At 37.2% G+C, this 17,235-nt stretch overlaps 1 protein-coding gene across 2 annotated transcripts in view; it reads left to right on the forward strand.

Moving 5' to 3' along the window:
- Positions 1 to 17,235, forward strand: part of LOC124776214 (GPI inositol-deacylase) — a 180,503-nt gene that overhangs the window by 84,703 nt on the left and 78,565 nt on the right. For both annotated transcript variants that reach the window (XM_047251065.1, XM_047251066.1), the window contains exons 8-10: positions 7,419 to 7,687; positions 9,586 to 9,705; positions 13,414 to 13,632. In XM_047251065.1, coding sequence (XP_047107021.1) covers positions 7,419 to 7,687; positions 9,586 to 9,705; positions 13,414 to 13,632 — 608 coding nt within the window. The remainder of the gene's footprint in view (positions 1 to 7,418; positions 7,688 to 9,585; positions 9,706 to 13,413; positions 13,633 to 17,235) is intronic.

The raw sequence follows: 17,235 nt of genomic DNA on the forward strand, positions 1-17,235 counted from the left end.
CTCTCTACTTCGACCATCATCAGTTATTTTGCTCCCCAAATAGCAAAACTCCTTTACTACTTTAAGTGTTTCATTTTGTATTCTAATTCCCTCAGCATCACCCGACTTAATTTGACTACATTCCATTATCCTCGTTTTGCTTTTGTTGATATTCATCTTACACCCTCCTTTCAAGACACTGTCCATTCCGTTCAACTGCTTTTCCAAGTCTTTTGCTGTCTCTGACAGAATTACAATGTCATTGGCGAACCTCAAAGTTTTTATTTCTTCTCCATGGATTTTAATACCTGCTCTGAACTTTTCTTTTGTTTCCCTTACTGCTTGCTCAATATACAGATTGAATAGCATCGGGGAGAGGCTACAACCCTGTCTCACTCCCTTCCCAACCACTGCTTCCCTTTCATGTCCCTCGACTCTTATAATTGCCATCTGGTTTCTGTACAAATTGTAAATAGCCTTTTGCTCCCTGTATTTTACCCCTGCCACCTTCAGAATTTGATAGAGAGTATTCCAGTCAACATTGTCAAAAGCTTTCTCTAAGTCTACAAATGCTAGAAACATAGGTTTGCCTTTCCTTAATCTTTCTTCTAAGATAAGTCATAGGGTCAGTATTGCCTCACGTATCCCAACATTTCTACGGAATCCAAACTGATCTTCCCCGAGGTCGGCTTCTACCAATTTTTCCATTCGTCTGTAAAGAATTTGCGTTAGTATTTTGCAGCTGTGGCTTATTAAACAGATAGTTCGGTAATTTTCACATCTGTCAACACCTGCTTTCTTTGGGATTGGAATTATTATATTCTTCTTGAAGTCTGAGGGAATTTCGCCTGTCTCATACATCTTGCTCTTCAGATGATAGAGTTTTGTCAGGACTGGCTCTCCCAATGCTGCCAGTAGTTCCAATGGAATGTTGTCTACTCCTGGGGCCTTGTTTCAACTCAGGTCTTTCAGTGCTCTGTCAAACTCTTCACGTAGTATCATATATCCCATTCCATCTTCATCTACATCCTCTTCCATTTCCGTTATATTGTCCTCAAGAACATCGCCCCTGTATAGACCCTCTATGTGCCACTTCCACCTTTCTGCTTTCCCTTCTTTGCTTAGAACTGGGTTTCCATCTGAGCTCTTGATATTCATGCAAGTGGTTCTCTTTTCTCCAAAGGTCTCTTTAATTTTCATGGTATATATGTTTGTAGTGCAGCTTTGGGGGGCAGGGGAGGTAGAGGTAGTGCCTTTCAGTGAAGGCACTCATGAGACTTTCAGCATATTGGGCAAGAGAGCTCTTGTCAATACAGATACACTGCCCACATGTGGCCAGGCTGTATGGGAGAGATTTTTTGGAGTGGAAGGGATGGCAGCTGTCAAAATACAGGTACTGTTGGTGGTTCGTGGGTTTAATATGTACAGAGGTATGGATGGAGACTTCAAAGAGGTGGCACTCAATGACCATGAAGATGTAACGTTGAGTTGAGGGGGACCAGGTGAAGAAGGTGGGAGAGATGGTGTGATGTTGTGGAGGAATGAGGACAGTGTGTCTATACTCTAGTGCAAGAAAGAATTGACTCCAAAAGTTAACAAGTTTTCTTTCCCATTTGTGGTCAACAACTCAATGCTTTTGCTATTGAGTGGTCTCCTTTACTGCCTAAAATTATTTGCTCTTGCATTTCCTATACAGGTGTGCTGCATTCACCCAGAACCCTACCCATGTGTGTAGTCTTCCATTCACACTGCTGATTTCATGTGATTATACTATTTCATATCATTTCTTTATATTACTCCTAGATATTCAGATGCCATATCAGGCTCTAGAAGATTACCGTTAATCATATAATAGGGTACTGTTGGATTTTTTTCTCTTTGTTATGCACTTTATATTGCATGTATTTAATTTTAAAGAGCTGACATTCAGTACAATATGTTGACATACTCCCTAAGTGGTATTGCATTTTCTTACAATTGTTCAGCTGCAGACAACAGCACCACCAGTAAATAATCTGAAAGTGCCCCTTCTATTTATTTTATTTATTTATTTATTGTTCCGTGGGACCAAATTAAGGAGAAGTCTCCATGGTCATGGAATGAGTCAATACATGAAATTATAACATGATATTAGAAACAGATAAAATGAAATATAAAAAAACATATTCAGGTGAAAAGTCATAAGTAAATGAAGAAAATCAACAATGTAACACTGGAATTTGCTTAATTTTTTAGCTCTTCCAGGAGCTCCTCGGCAGAATAGAAGGAGTGAGCCATGAGGAAACTCTTCAGTTTAGACTTAAAAGAGTTTGGGCTACTGCTAAGATTTTTGAGTTCTTGTGGTAGCTTATTGAAAATGGATGCAGCAGAATATTGCACTCCTTTCTGCACAAGAGTCAAGGAAGTGCATTTTACATGCAGATTTGATTTCTGCCTAGTATTAACTGAGTGAAAGCTGCTAACTCTTGGGAATAGGCTAATATTGCTAACAACAAACGACATTAAAGAAAATATATACTGTGAGGGCAATGTCAGAATTCCCAGATTTCTGAATAGGGGTCGACAAGACGTTCTCGAACTTACACCACATATAGCTCGAACAGCCCGTTTTTGAGCCAAAAATACCCTTTTTGAATCAGAAGAATTACCCCAAAAAATAATACCATACGACATAAGCGTATGAAAATATGCGAAGTAGACTACTTTTCGTGTTGAAGTGTCACTTATTTCAGATACTGTTCTAATGGTAAATAAAGCAGCATTTAGCTTCTGAACAAGATCCTGGACATGAGCTTTCCACAACAGCTTACTATCTATCCGAACGCCTAGGAACTTGAACTGTTCCATCTCGCTTATAATATGCCTATTCTGTCTGATCAAAATATCGGTTCTTGTTGAATTGTGAGTTAGAAACTATAAATACTGAGTCTTACTGTGATTTAGCATCAAATTATTTTCCACAAGCCACGAACTTATTTCATGAACTACATTATTTGTTACTGTTTCAATATTACACACAAGATCCTTCACTACCAAGCTGGTGTCATCAGCAAACAGAAATATTTTTGAATCACCTGTAATACTAGAAGGCATATCATTTATATAAATAAGAAACAGCAGTGGCCCCAGCACCACCCTTGGGGAACGCCTCACGTAACAGTGCCCCATTGGGACTGAACATTACTACAACTCTCAATATTGCGGACAATTACCCTTTGCTTTCTGTTCTTAAAGTAAGAGGCGAACCAATTGTAAGCTACTCCCCTTACTCCATAATGGTCCAACTTCTGCAGTAATATTTTGTGGTCAACACAGTCAAAAACCTTCGTTAAATCAAAGAAAACACCTAGCGTTCGCAACCTTTTATTTAATCCATCCAAAACCTCACAGTGAAAAGAGACTATAGCATTTTCAGTAGTTAAACCATTTCTAAAACCAAACTGAACATTTGACAGCAAATTATGTGAATTTAAATGCTCCAGTAACCTTGTATATACAACCTTCTCGATAACTTTAGCAAACACCGATGATGTAGAAATAGATCTAAAATTGTCAACATTATCAATGTCTCCCTTTTTATAAAGTGGCTTCACTACCGAGTACTTTAATCGGTCAGGAAACCGACCACTCCTAAAGGAAAAGTTACAGATATGGCTGAGAACTGAGCTAACATACATAGAACAATACTTCAGTATTCTGCTAGATACCCCTTCATATCCATGAGAGTTCTTGGTCTTTAGTGATTTAATTATTAACTCAATCTCCCTCTTGTTAGTATCATGGAGGAGCGCTATATGATTCCCTGTTGGGACTCGGTTTCTATTTAGTTCACCTGCTATATTCAGAAACTGATTATTAAATACTGTACATATATGCGACTTATCAGTAACACGGACATTCCCACTACGCACTGATTCTATATCCTTGACCTCTCTCTGCAGACCAGCAACTTCCTTTACGACTGACCATATGGTTTTAATTTTATCCTGAGACTTAGCTATTCTATCTGCATATCACATACTTTTTGCCTTCCTAATAACATTTTTAAGCACCTTACAATACTGTTTGTAATGGGTTGCTGCATTTAGATTTTGACTGTTTCTAACGTTTTGATATAATTGCCACTTTGTTCTACAAGATATTCTTATCCCTCTAGTCAGCCACCCAGGCTGCCTGTTTGTGCTAGTACCCTGTTTTAAATGGAAAGCAACTTTCAAAGAGCATGAGAAAAGTCTTGAGAAAAGCATTATATTTATCGTCTACTGTATCAGCGCTATAAACATCTTGCCACTCTTGTTCCTTTATAAGGTTTACAAAGGTCTCTACAGCAACTGGATCAGCTTTACTGAACAGCTGATGACTATATTTAACACGTGTTGCAGCACAAAAATCTTTTAAAGTTAAAATTTGTGCATCATGATCTGAAAGGCCATTTGTGCATCATGATCTGAAAGGCCATTCATCTTTTTGCTAACAGAATGCCCTTCTAGTAATGAGGAATGAACAAAAATGTTGTCTATGGTTGTTCTACTGTTCCCTTGCACTCTCGTTGGAAAGAATACGGTTTGCATAAGATTATATGAATTAAAGAGGTCTACCAGCATCCTCTTCCTTGCACAATCACTTATACAATTAATATTGAAGTCACCAAATATAACTAACTTTTTGTATTTCCTATAAAGTGAACCAAGAACCTCCTCTAGCTTTAACAAAAATGTTGTGAAATCGGAGTCTGGGGATCTATAAATAACAACAGTTAGAAGTTTGGCTCCGTCAAATTTAACCACACCTGCACAACATTCAAACACCTTTTCAGTGCAGTACTTTGAAACATCGATTGACTCAAATGGGATGCCGTTTTTCACATACATGGCTACTCCCCCACACCGCAAAGAGCTCCTCGAAAAGCTGCCAGCCAACCTGTATCCTGGTAAAGGAAGCCTCTGAATTATCTCCTTATTAAAGAAGTGTTCAGATATACCAATAATTTCAGAGTCAACATCTATAAGCAGTTCACTAACTTTATCTCTAATACCTTGTATATTTTGATGAAATATACTAATTCCCTCATTACTCGGATACCTAAGCTTTGTCAAAAGTGATTCCCTTGTTAGAGAGACTTCCCTTAAGCAGGAATACCTATCAGCTGACTTCAATCTAAAAAAGGTGCAACTCTAACACCCACTACTGCAGGAATTTTCCCATGAGTGATCCCACCAACCCCACCTATGCTGTCACCTATAAGCTTTGCCAACCTTCCCTTCCCATACCTGTTGAGGTGCAGGCCATGTCTAGTGAAACCCGTCCTGCTGATAGACTCCACCGACACCACTCTTATAAACTGTTTCTGTTGATGGAGAATATTACCAGTGCTGTTATGTTTCCAGTGTAACTTTCATTTCTGATGAACTTTCGTCATCTAGTATAATGTACTGTTTTCATTAGCCATGTTCTTCAAGCCATCCACATCTTTGAAAAGATACTCCATATAGTTGTACATTGATTATTACTTGACACTGCCATACAGTTAACAGTAATCAGTATCAACTACGTCCAAGACATTTTGTGTGAATAAATTAACTGTCTTGGTACAAGTGTTTTCTGTAAACCCATATTATTCTTTGAGAAAAGCTTCTTTTCTAAGAATGGCATACTCTCTGAGCTTCTAGGATCGTGCAACAGACAGATGTTATATATTGATCAATGGCAGGTTTGAGAACAGTTTTCCACCTGAGCAATTTTTCGTTCAATACATGTCCATCTCCCCCCTCTCCCCACACCCGACTCCCACCCTCCATATTTTCTATCGTACACTTTTACTCATGTCATTTTTCGCTATTACTTCTGAGACACACTTTATTCAAATCTCTCACTTGGGATTCCTTCTCAGCTTGGTGCTCCAAGCTGCTGCTGCTAATTGTGATACGGTCCATATAGAAATCTTATAGTTGTTGTGCCCCTTCCAGCCTGGTGCCCTAAGTGGCAGCTTGTGTCTGTAATTCAGTCCGTTCACTGTTGTACTTTTCTTTATAAATAGGTGTGACCTACATTCTTTTCCAGACATAGAATTGTTTATTGCTGGAGATATTCTCAATAAATATGAGCTAAATGTGGATTTAATTCCAGAGTGTCTTCAATGTAAAATCTGACTGGTATACCATCATCAGAGAGTGATGTATTTTTCACTTTGAGTGGTCTTATTTTTCAGTGCTGGATTATTTCAGTGACACTTTTTTGTAATTTATGCAATGGTCAAATAGTGATATGGTTGCAATTTTCTCATGTCTTTTTAAATGTGCTTCAAAATATCCGAGCTCCAACTACATTGCACAGCCATAGGAATAGCACAGGAGCTTCAGCAAAATTCTCAAGTACCGGCAGTTCATGACCTAGTATATAAGCTGAAACAATGTCAAAATGAGTTATAGAGTACACTGTGTTAACAGTGAACAAATTGATAGATATGCCCACTTAGTTATACATCATTTCACAATTAATATATGCATGAAAATTTTCATGCCTTAGTCAACATGAAACTTTCACTGTGTTCCTTGCTTTATTCTCTCAGCACAGCCCATTGTAGATGATGAACATATTTTTTCTTTAATGCCGCCAAAATCTGGTTCTTGGAGAATGCCAAGTAACTTAACATTCTCTATAACATCGTATGCTGGCTGTTGAAGCAGTAATGGCTGGAACTCTTATATCTTTGTGGCTGTTACTGATTTTATCCCATGGCCAGCTTTAAACATGGCTGCTGAAATTTGCAAACATGAACAGTATCCATCATTCTCTCTATAGAATTTTACAGTTAGAGGCCATGCTTACTAATGAAATCTTCACTAGTATTTCCACAAGTTATCACAGGATGCAGATTTTGGTTAGCAAAAAGAACGTGGAATATATGTATAGACAATTAATGAAAATTAATTGTTAACATATTGTAAAGAATTAGTTTTTAATAGATGCTTCTCTTTATTAATGTGTACCTTGAAATATTCCACACACTTAAATGTTCTCCTTCATGACAAAACTGTTAGTAAAAGAATGAACAAGTTTACTGTAAAGCAATTCAGTCATCATCTTTGTAATGTATTTTCATTGATTTTCTTAGCTGACGTCAATCTGCAGAAAATTTTTGCATAATGCAGACCACATCATATTTTAAATTGATGTATCAGTGTTTGGGCCACTATTGTAGATAGCCCTCTTCAGGGTATATCCCTGATATCCTGATTAAGGGCACTTACAGCAGTGGCCTAAACATTGGTACATCGTTTTACAACAAGACACAGTCTTCAGCAAAAAAATAAAAAAAATAAATAAATTAAAAAAAAAATGAAAATCTTTGCAATGACTTGACCTGTTGATCAACTGTATCTAAAATCTACTGTTCCATAATTTTATCTTACACTTATTATTTTTTTTGTATCTTTCAGCTGCAGCTTCATATAGATGTCCATTCATCAGAGCGACATTTTGTAGTCCCATTGCCACCTTTACTGCCATTTTCACGTCCAGTTAGTATATTACCAAAACTGACAGATGAGAAGGCATTGCATTACCGATTTTATTTGCCAGATCTGGAAAAGCTATGGCAAGCATACCTACTTTATATAAAACCTGTTACTTGCCGCAGTGGTGCACACCAAGCAGTTGCAAAGTTTTATGTGCCATGGAATAAGGAAGCAGTTCATAAACTTGTGACGTAAGTTGAGCTGAATACTTAAAATGCTGCAGCCTGCAGACGTACTTTTATAGTGCAGTCTGCATGTTATTTATATTTAAATATGTGCTTTTCAAATTTCTATATTCAATTTTTAAGCAGATAAGTAATGGATCTCTTATTTTTGAGTTTATCTTAAAACAATAAACTGTTGGGGGTTGGAGGGGAGGGGGATAAATTTTTGCACATCAGTTAGGTATTAAGTGGGCTTTTACCTGTTTCATTTATAGGTAGTTATGTCTGACATTGTGCAAAGAATTTACTTCTCCAGTTTAACAAGAAGTAAAAGTGAAAATGGAAAAACTAAATTAAATTTTTTCAAGTATAAAACTTCGGTTGCTGTGTCGGGCCTTTGCATTGGATGCACACAAGAACTATCATATGTTGCGCAGACACACACACATACATATGTACATAGGTATGTAGGGATTTTCTGGCTGTAGGCTTGCATTCTGACTTCGACAACAGTACAATTGTCAAGACATCAGTGCAGTTGTCAAGAGAGCTTTACATTATAGTTTGTTTCTTCATAGGTAGTACTACTGATTTTCAACATGGTTGCATTTTGGATAACTTTATATACTCCAGTGTTGTGGTCAAGTCGGGCTGCTACAGGCATGTCTGAAGATGAAATTGTGTAGTTCTTAAATCTTTCATGAAGTAAACAGTGTGAACAAAACAGCTGAATGGATTATCTAATAACAGTGTATCAAGCCACTTCCTTCTGCTATTAACCTCAGCTTTTTCAAATGTCATGGCAAATTGCTTGTGTTTACTGTTAATGGCTACAAAACATTGCTGCTAAACTAAAGTAATGTCTCTGTCACTTTGATTTAAGTGTTTATAACTTAAATTACTTTTTAGGACCAAGAATTAACTGACTTCAGCAAACAATATATGTTTTTTCTCTTTATCTTCTATCATTTCATGATGAATGCCCACACAAGGAATAATGGTTGAGACAGCAAAGAGGAATAAACCAAATTATCAGACATGAAAATGTCAAGGAAGTGTGACATTTTTCTTACTACCGAAAATGTTGTTCTTGATATGCAAAAAGTGTATTTAAGATTTGAAAGTGCAAATAAAAATTAACTTGTTGAAGTAGATAGGGACACAGTTATTTTCTACCAAAAAATAAATATTGTTTTTGACTCCTCTACTGGCAGCAATGTAATATTTATTTACAAGATCTCATACATTTAAGTCTGTATTTTACAACATAATTTTTTAGGGGCATAATTAAATATGGGTTCTATTTATGGAATAAAATTGGAGTATCTCTATACATCTTTTATATGTTTTCAGTCTCAGATAGGGGTGGTGATTTTTTGCCCATACCAGTCCCTCCAGGATGACCCCAAGTCCAGTTAACCTACTAGCAGATGAGTACTGGGGATCTCTCCCAGGGGTAAAAGGTGGCTGGGGCAATGCCCTCCCCCCACCCTCCCCCTGCTAGTGTCACACTGAAGAAAGGCTGAACTCTGCCTACAGTCAGACCAGTAGCTCAGTCACGGACTTTCACCACAGTCTTTACTTTTTTTATACATTTATGTGTCTGAAACAGGGAAGGTATGTCTCGATGTATGTGTAATAATTATAAAAATAATTTATCATTATGTTTATTGATCAGTGCTTTCTGCAATAAGTACAGTGAAATCTGTGTATCAGATTACTACTTTTTATTCTACATCGTGTTATATTTTTAAATAAATGTTCTGATAAATTTTCTTTGACATTTTAATATCCTTTTCTCTAATTTAACATTTTTCCTAAGTTGTGAATGCTCCAGCAACGTATGGATATAGAAAAAAAATCAACTGTTTACCTTTTTAAGTTCCACTGACCCCTAAGAAAATCATATCTCACTAATGTTTTAGCGGCAAGTCAGCAACTCCATTGAAGGTGAAACTGCAGTCACCAAAGCCAGCATTATACAATGGATCCAAACACCCACACATTGATCTAATATTGGATGCTTCTTGTCAGTACATGTTAAGGTAGGTACTTTCCATTCTAAATGATTTCTTCCTCTCTATTTCCATAAATTATGAGACCTGTCACAGAAAGATTTATTGAAATTAAATTGCTAGACTTTAGTTCCTCCTTCCTCTTCTCCTCTTTTTCCTTCAGTTTTCCCCTTCTTTAAAATTTCATTATTGATGCTCTTAGATGAAATAAATAGAAATTTGTAATCAATATTTCTGTATGATGTGATGTTGTACAATAGCCCCTTAACTGTTATAACACTGTAGCCTTACTTATGATAAATCAAAATCTGAATCCAAAAATAAAATAAAAGTTCATTAATAATTTGTAGCCGTAGCCTGATTTTCTGATTTGTTTAGTATTCATGATGTACTTGTTCTGGTTTGTATGATGACTTTATTTAAGCTCTATATTTCTATTGATAAACTGGTTTGAGCTGTAGATGATTGCCCCAAGTAACCACTGATTATCACTCAAAATAAGTCACGTTCTTCCTTTCAAAATAATTTTATTCCAGCCTTATTTTTGTTCAATAACAAAAAAATGGTGTTGATTGCTAAGTGGTTTAGTAACATAGGAATTATTCCAGTGATGCCTTGTGCACTGTCATCAGATATAAAATGTTTGGCCATCAGTACAATGTGAGTGTGGATTGCAGAATGACAAGATACTCTCATCTGCAGATGGCATTTCTGTGGGATCTGTGCATACATTCATGCAAGATGACCAGAAAATGTCTTCTATGTGTGTGTCGCAAATCCCGATAAATGATGTCAAAGCTCTGCACATGGCAATTTGCCAGTCATTGTTGATGCATGATGGCGGCATGAATGAGATTCCTTTTTCAATAGTTGTGACAATGGATAAAACGTGTGTCATTTTTCAAGTACCAGTAAGACTCCCAGCCACCGAGATAATTTCAGGTAAAGGCTATTGGCAAAAAAATGATGGTGGCCACATTTTGGGGCAACAATGGCCTGACCATTAATTGATTGTGTTCCAAACCATACTATGGTGACAGGTGCAAACTATCAAGGTATGTTGAAGAACAAACACCCTTCAGCATTGTGAAGAAAATGGCTGGAAAAGAGTGTGTGTGTGTGTGTGTTCTTTCACAAGACACTGCATTATTGCATCAGATAAATGAGACAGAAGTATTTCCTCATGAAGACAGATTTAAATGGTTTTTCAGACTCATTACTCTCCCGCCCTGGCTCCTAACAGTCTTTTGGGTTATCCAGTGATGAAAGATGAACTCCAAGGTCACACTTTCTTCACTTGTACCACTAAATCAACAGTTTTACAGACTCCTAAAGGAGCATTTGCTGCAGGCATAGCATCAGGGTGTCAACATTGTGAAAATGTGTAGGGCTGCAGGAGATTACATTGAGAAATAACAGAAGTTTCAAAATTTTTTGTGCGACTATGGTGATGATAATAAAAAACAGAAATGAAGACCTTAGAACTTGAATGTACCTTGTAAATAACAATTGTTAGAATGATAATGTGTTGTTCATAACACAGGGAATGCAACTAAATACTTAATTACAGGAATGTTGACAAGACGTTTAATGGATATGTAGTGAGGTCCCCCATCATTCATTGATATAGTTCCCAGTTTAATAATGTGGTATCATTGGTGTAGTGTGAACAGATTTAACATCTACAATCATGAGTAATGTGAAGTACGTATAAGAGGAATTTGACCCTAGAGCTGCTCATCTGTCGACATACATTCAAAAGTAGTAGCTGAAGATTTCTACACAGGCAATATTGAAAATGTTCAAGACAAATGAAGATGACTTTTCCAACCGTCACATTGTAAGGATGAATACTAACTTTACCATTGCAAAAACAAAAGAAAAGAGCAAGTAGTGAAAACACTTGATTCCCTTTCACACAGACACATTCCTCATCCAAGATGATGATGCAGCATAGAAAAAGAATTAACAGGGCACCACAACAGATCTTTGACAAAATGATGCAAAAGGCCAACAATGATGGTGAAATTTTTGAATTCTCAATATCTTCCTTCATCTACTGCATTTTTTCAGGTCACCCACTGACTTATTCCTCTTTCTTTGACTGAAAGAATTACTGCACAGGGTGCCTTCTGTGTTGGAGACCTGTTTTCAGAGTCACATGTGGCACTCCTACAGTAATGACATATGACACGCCATCATCTGCGACAAAAATCTATAAATTTGAACAGATTGTGTATAAGAAGGTCTGGTAAATTTCAAAATTTGAAATCCTCCTTCTTTTCTTTCTTTCTTACTTTAAGGCAAAGTTTACAGCTGGATGTGGAAATTGCTATACCCATGTGCAATAAAGGAAAAGTCACTCAAATTTCTGATAAAGAAATCTAAACGAGTACAGTGTCTGGGCTCTCTTTTACGTGTTGAATTGAATGTAACAATTTCTGTGTTCAGGATGAAATGTTTATAATAATTTATGGCCTTATGTAGATATTGGGGGCTGGTGAAAAAGGGAATTTGTACATGCTTCTACCAGATAACACATACTTGAGGGCCTTGTCGTAAATCTTGCTTCTTCACCAAATTATGTACAAATAAATGAGAGATAGTAAGAGTTGCAGACTCTTCTGAAAATGTAAGAAACAAAAAAAAAAAAAAAAAAAAAAAAAAAAATCTGTATGTGGATACCTATTTACAGCACTATGGAAGTTTGTTGAATAACACTCACATTAGAGGAGCAGTACCTTGTATGTAGTTTTGGCTGGGAATCACTTGATACAAACCACGTTCTTGATGCACCCATATGCTGCCAGCTCATTCACTGAAAACACAACTATTTTTCGAACAGTGAGTGGAGACAGTACTGCTTTAGACAGATAGACAAGTTTGTGTGTAAACCAAATGTTGCCAATAGGTTACAAAAAAGTCCAAATAACAGTCCAGAAGAAAACAATGCAACACTGGGTTGTAGTCAGTAGGTACACCAAAGAACTTATAAACGTCAGCTGGTTGTGAAAAGTGAGGCTGCAGCAATTTGGGGCAGCCCCAGTGTTTTGCCAAGTCACTTGGCACTGGCAGGTTTGTGTTTCTGCACCCCACCTTGCCAGATGTATTATATTGATTGACCCATTGATACACCCAGCAGGATTACAAAAGCCTGTATTTAAACTATACTCTGTGAGCTCGTTATGAAAGTTCAGGAGAGTTAATTTTTTTTTTTAATTTTTGCATCTTATTGTGTACTTCTCATCTCTAGCTTCAGACTCTCACATTATATTTCATAGTTGTAGTGCACATTTGTTAACAATATGTCAACTGGCTTTTGGTACTCGTATGTTACCTGATAAACTTTCCCGTTAAGTCTGTCACACCATCTCACACAGAAAAAACTATGTAACAAAAGTTTCCAAAAGCTTCTGCTTTGGGAATATGAGTGTAAAAGTGTGTTTTACTCCTCTGCTTTGGACTTTAGAGTGCTGGTGATTGTTTTGTTCTCATATTCCCAATGTTCCCAATATTCTGTGCTGGTGCAAGTAATCAGTGTTTGTTACATCAAGCCTGAGTTTTGTATGAAATTCTTCATCTTTTGATTGTATTAATGGTCAGTTACTGTGTACATGTTTTATTCTTACTACCATTTCTGAGAGATCAGATATCTTCATGCACATATACCCACAATTTTTTGACATCTATTAAATTATTATGTAATTACAATTTACAACTTCTGTGTATTTTGTACAGCATCCAGCCCTCCATAGCTGACAGTCTTGGACAGTTAGTACGATTCTACTCACCTCAGCTGCCAGCATATGTGGCCACCATACTGTTACTTGTACTGCGCCAGCAAATAGTAGAACTCTCAAAAACTGGAAGCTGTGTCATGTTTCATACTGCTTTGGGAACAGGTGGCAAAGCATATAACTTGTTCTTTGTTGCCATAATCACTTCTCAAATACTTAGGTATGTATTACTGGTAAATTGGTATCTCATACTATATTTAATGTTGTAAATAAATGTTCCATGGCAATGAATTTTTTGCTATTATGACCTTTATTATAGCTTTTGAATAAGATCTGCATACTTGTGTGAAAAGCTATATCAATGCCTGAGCCATTAACAACAGCAAAACAAAGTGACCCAGTAGTTTTTACAATACACAAGGCATCAACAGAAAATGATTTACACTTCATCAAATAACTAGAGAGAATCAGTTGTGTCCCAGGTACAAACTGCCAAATGGAAGTCGGAATCAATTACAACTTAGAAGATTTATTCTGAAAACAAGGTGAAACATAACTCAGCATAATCACTCGTGTCCAGGTCCATAGCCAAAGTTCATCTTCCATAAATATTGTCACAGTAACAACATCGCAACTGAGAATAGACATGTTCCGTACTCCAGGAGGCTCACCGGATGACTTCCCCTCTGGGCCGCGATGACGCGACTTAATCATGTGGCACTGCATCCTGATTGGCTCGGGCAACTCCAGCTGTATCTCTTGTGGCACCCTCCACCCAAATGCTAATCCATGAATTCCTCTCCTGCGCCAACTTCTTCATCTCAGAGTAGCACTTGCAACCTACATACTCAATTATTTGCTGTCATCCTCCGCAGTTTCTCCCTCTACAACCCCCTCCAGTACAATGGAAGTTAGTCCCTGATGTCTTAACAGATGTTCTCTGTCCCTTCTCCTTGTCAGTGTTTCCCACATATTTTCACTACCATACAATGCTGTGCTCCAAACGTATATTCTCAGAAATTTTTTCATTAAGGCCTGCATTTGATACTAGTAGACTTCACTTGTCCAGGAATGCCCTTTCTGCCAGTGCTAGTCTGGTTTTTATGTCTTCCTTGCTCCATCCATCATGGGTTATTTTGCTGTCTAGCTAGTAGAATTCCTTAACTTTAAGTACTTCATGATCACCATTTCTTATATTATGTTTCTTGCTGTTCTCATTTTTCCTACATCTCATTACTTTCGTCTTTCTTCAGTTTACTCTCAGTCCATTTTATTTACTTCTAGGCTTTTTATTGGAGTTAACACATCCTGTAATTGTTCTTCACTTTAAGTGATGATAGCAATGTCATCTTTGAATCTTATCAGTCAAAACCTTTAACCTTCAATTTTAATCCCACTCTTGAGTCTTTCTTTTATTTCCGTCATTGCTTCTTCGATGTATACATTGAACTGTAGGGGCAAAAGACTAAATCCCTGTCTTAAACACCTTTTAATCTGAGCACTTCATTCTTGGTCTTCCAACCTTACTGTTTGCTCTTGGTTCTCATTCATATTTCTCTTTAGCCTACACCTAGTTTCCTCAGAATTTGGAACAGCATGTAACCATTTTACATTGTCGAATACATTTTCCAGCTAAACAAATCCTATGAACATATCTTGATTTTTGTTCAGACTTGTTCCCATTATCAACTGCAACATCAAAACTGCCTCTCTGGGTCTTATAATTTTTGCACTTGACAGCGATTGCTATCTCCGGAATTTTGTGGATGATGATTTTCCAAAAATCTGATGGTCTATGTTGCCAGTCTCATACATTTTACACAACGTGAAAAGCTGTTTAGTTGCCACTTCCCCCAATGATTTTAGAAATTCTGATGGAATGTTATCTATCCCTTCTGCCTTATTTAATCTTAAGTCATGCAAAGTTCTTTTTCTCTTTTATGGCAACTTCTGTTTCTTCCTCTATCACATTGTGAGACAAGTCCTCCATCTTGTAGATGCGTTCAGTGTACTCTTCCCACCTATCCACTCTCTCCTCTGCATTTAACAGTGGAATTCCTATTGCACACTTAATTTTACCGCCCTTGTTTTTAGATTCACCAAAGTTTATTTTGACTTTTCCATATTCTGTGTCAGTCCTTCTGACAGTCAGTTCTTTTTTGATTTCTTCACATCTTTCATGTAGCCATTTCACCTTATCTTCCCTACATATCCAGTTCATTTCATTTCTAAGTGACTTGTGTTTCTGTATTCCTGAATTTTCCTGAACACTTTCATATTTCCTTCTCTTGTCAATCAGTTGAAGAATTCCTTCTGTTAACCATGGTGTCTTTATGGTTACCTTCCTTGTACCTATGTTTTTCTTTCCAGCTTCTGTGATTGCCCTTTTTGGAGATGTCCATTCCCCTTCAACTGAAGAGCTTATTGTGATATTACTTACCGCAGTAACTACAGCCTAGAGTACTTTGAGCATATCCCTTCATTCCTTAGTATTGCTGTACCCTCCTTCTTTGCGCGTTGATTCTTCCTGACTAGTCTCTTAAACTTCAGCGTACTCTTCATCATTACTAAATTGTGATCAGTGTCTATATCTGTTCTTGATTTTGGAATCTCTGCCTGACCATGGTGTAATCTGACTGGAATTGTCCTGTATCTCCTGCCCTTCTCCAAGTATACCTCCTCCTCTTGTTATTCTTGAACAGAGTATTCACTGTTTGTAGCTAAGCTCAGTTAGTCTTTCTCCTCTCTCATTCCTACAACCAAGCCCATATTCTCCTGTAACCCTTTCATCTAATCTTTCCCACACAACAGCATTCAAATTTCCAATGACTATTTGATTTTCATATCCTTTTATGTACTGAACTACCTGTTCAATATCCTAATGCATTAAGGTAAATTAAAGGCACTTAAAGTTACTGATGCTCAGTTGTGGTTCCGACATACAGGAAAACTCTGTAGAAGGATTCTGTACACAGTAAATTTGTATTAGAACTGCCACATGCAACCCATATTACATAGTGTTTAAAGGTCATCTATATTAATAACCAGAATGAAAAATGTTCCTATCACAGCATAAAAAAGGTGAATGTATCTTGGGTAGGGTTAGGGGTATAAAAGAAGAGAACTAGCTTTTCAATTTATCTGGCAGTTTCAAAGACATTTAAATGAAAACATTATGACATATTTGTGCTTTTTGCTTGTTAGCATACTATCCATGTCATGTAATATAATGGATCATGTCAAGTGAAGTAATTATGCCATCATTTCATTCAGCGTGGCATCTGTCATGTCGTGCAAAATGACACATTTTTAATGACATCATTAAAATTTAGGTTGCAAGCATCCCCGCTCTGGGATACTTCCTATTATAAATGCATCCCCACTCTCGGATTACTTCCTACTGCAGATGCATCCCACACTCAAGCAGCATATAAATTTATGTCTGTCTGGTTTTACACTCACACCATACATGTAATCGGGGGGGGGGGGGGGGGGGGGGGGGGGGGGGACAAATGATCCCCTTGGGGAAAAGAATCAACTGCCACCTAGGAATCAAAAACTTGTTTTAGCATCTCCCCTCCTCCCCAGAAATTTTATCCTCCCCTCCCCCCAGGAAAGCTTTTTTAGCTATTATATGTATGCTCTTCAGCTATATGATATCATACACTGAGGTGACAAAAGTCGTGGGACAACAATATGCACATATATAGGTGGCAGTAGTATTGTGTACACAAGATATAAAAGGGAATTGCACAGCCGGAGCTATCATTTGTGCTCACCGTGACTCATGTGAAATGTTCCCCCATGGTTATGGCTGCACGAT

Source organism: Schistocerca piceifrons, chromosome 2 (genome assembly GCF_021461385.2).
Source record: "Schistocerca piceifrons isolate TAMUIC-IGC-003096 chromosome 2, iqSchPice1.1, whole genome shotgun sequence".
Classification (NCBI taxonomy): domain Eukaryota; kingdom Metazoa; phylum Arthropoda; class Insecta; order Orthoptera; family Acrididae; genus Schistocerca; species Schistocerca piceifrons.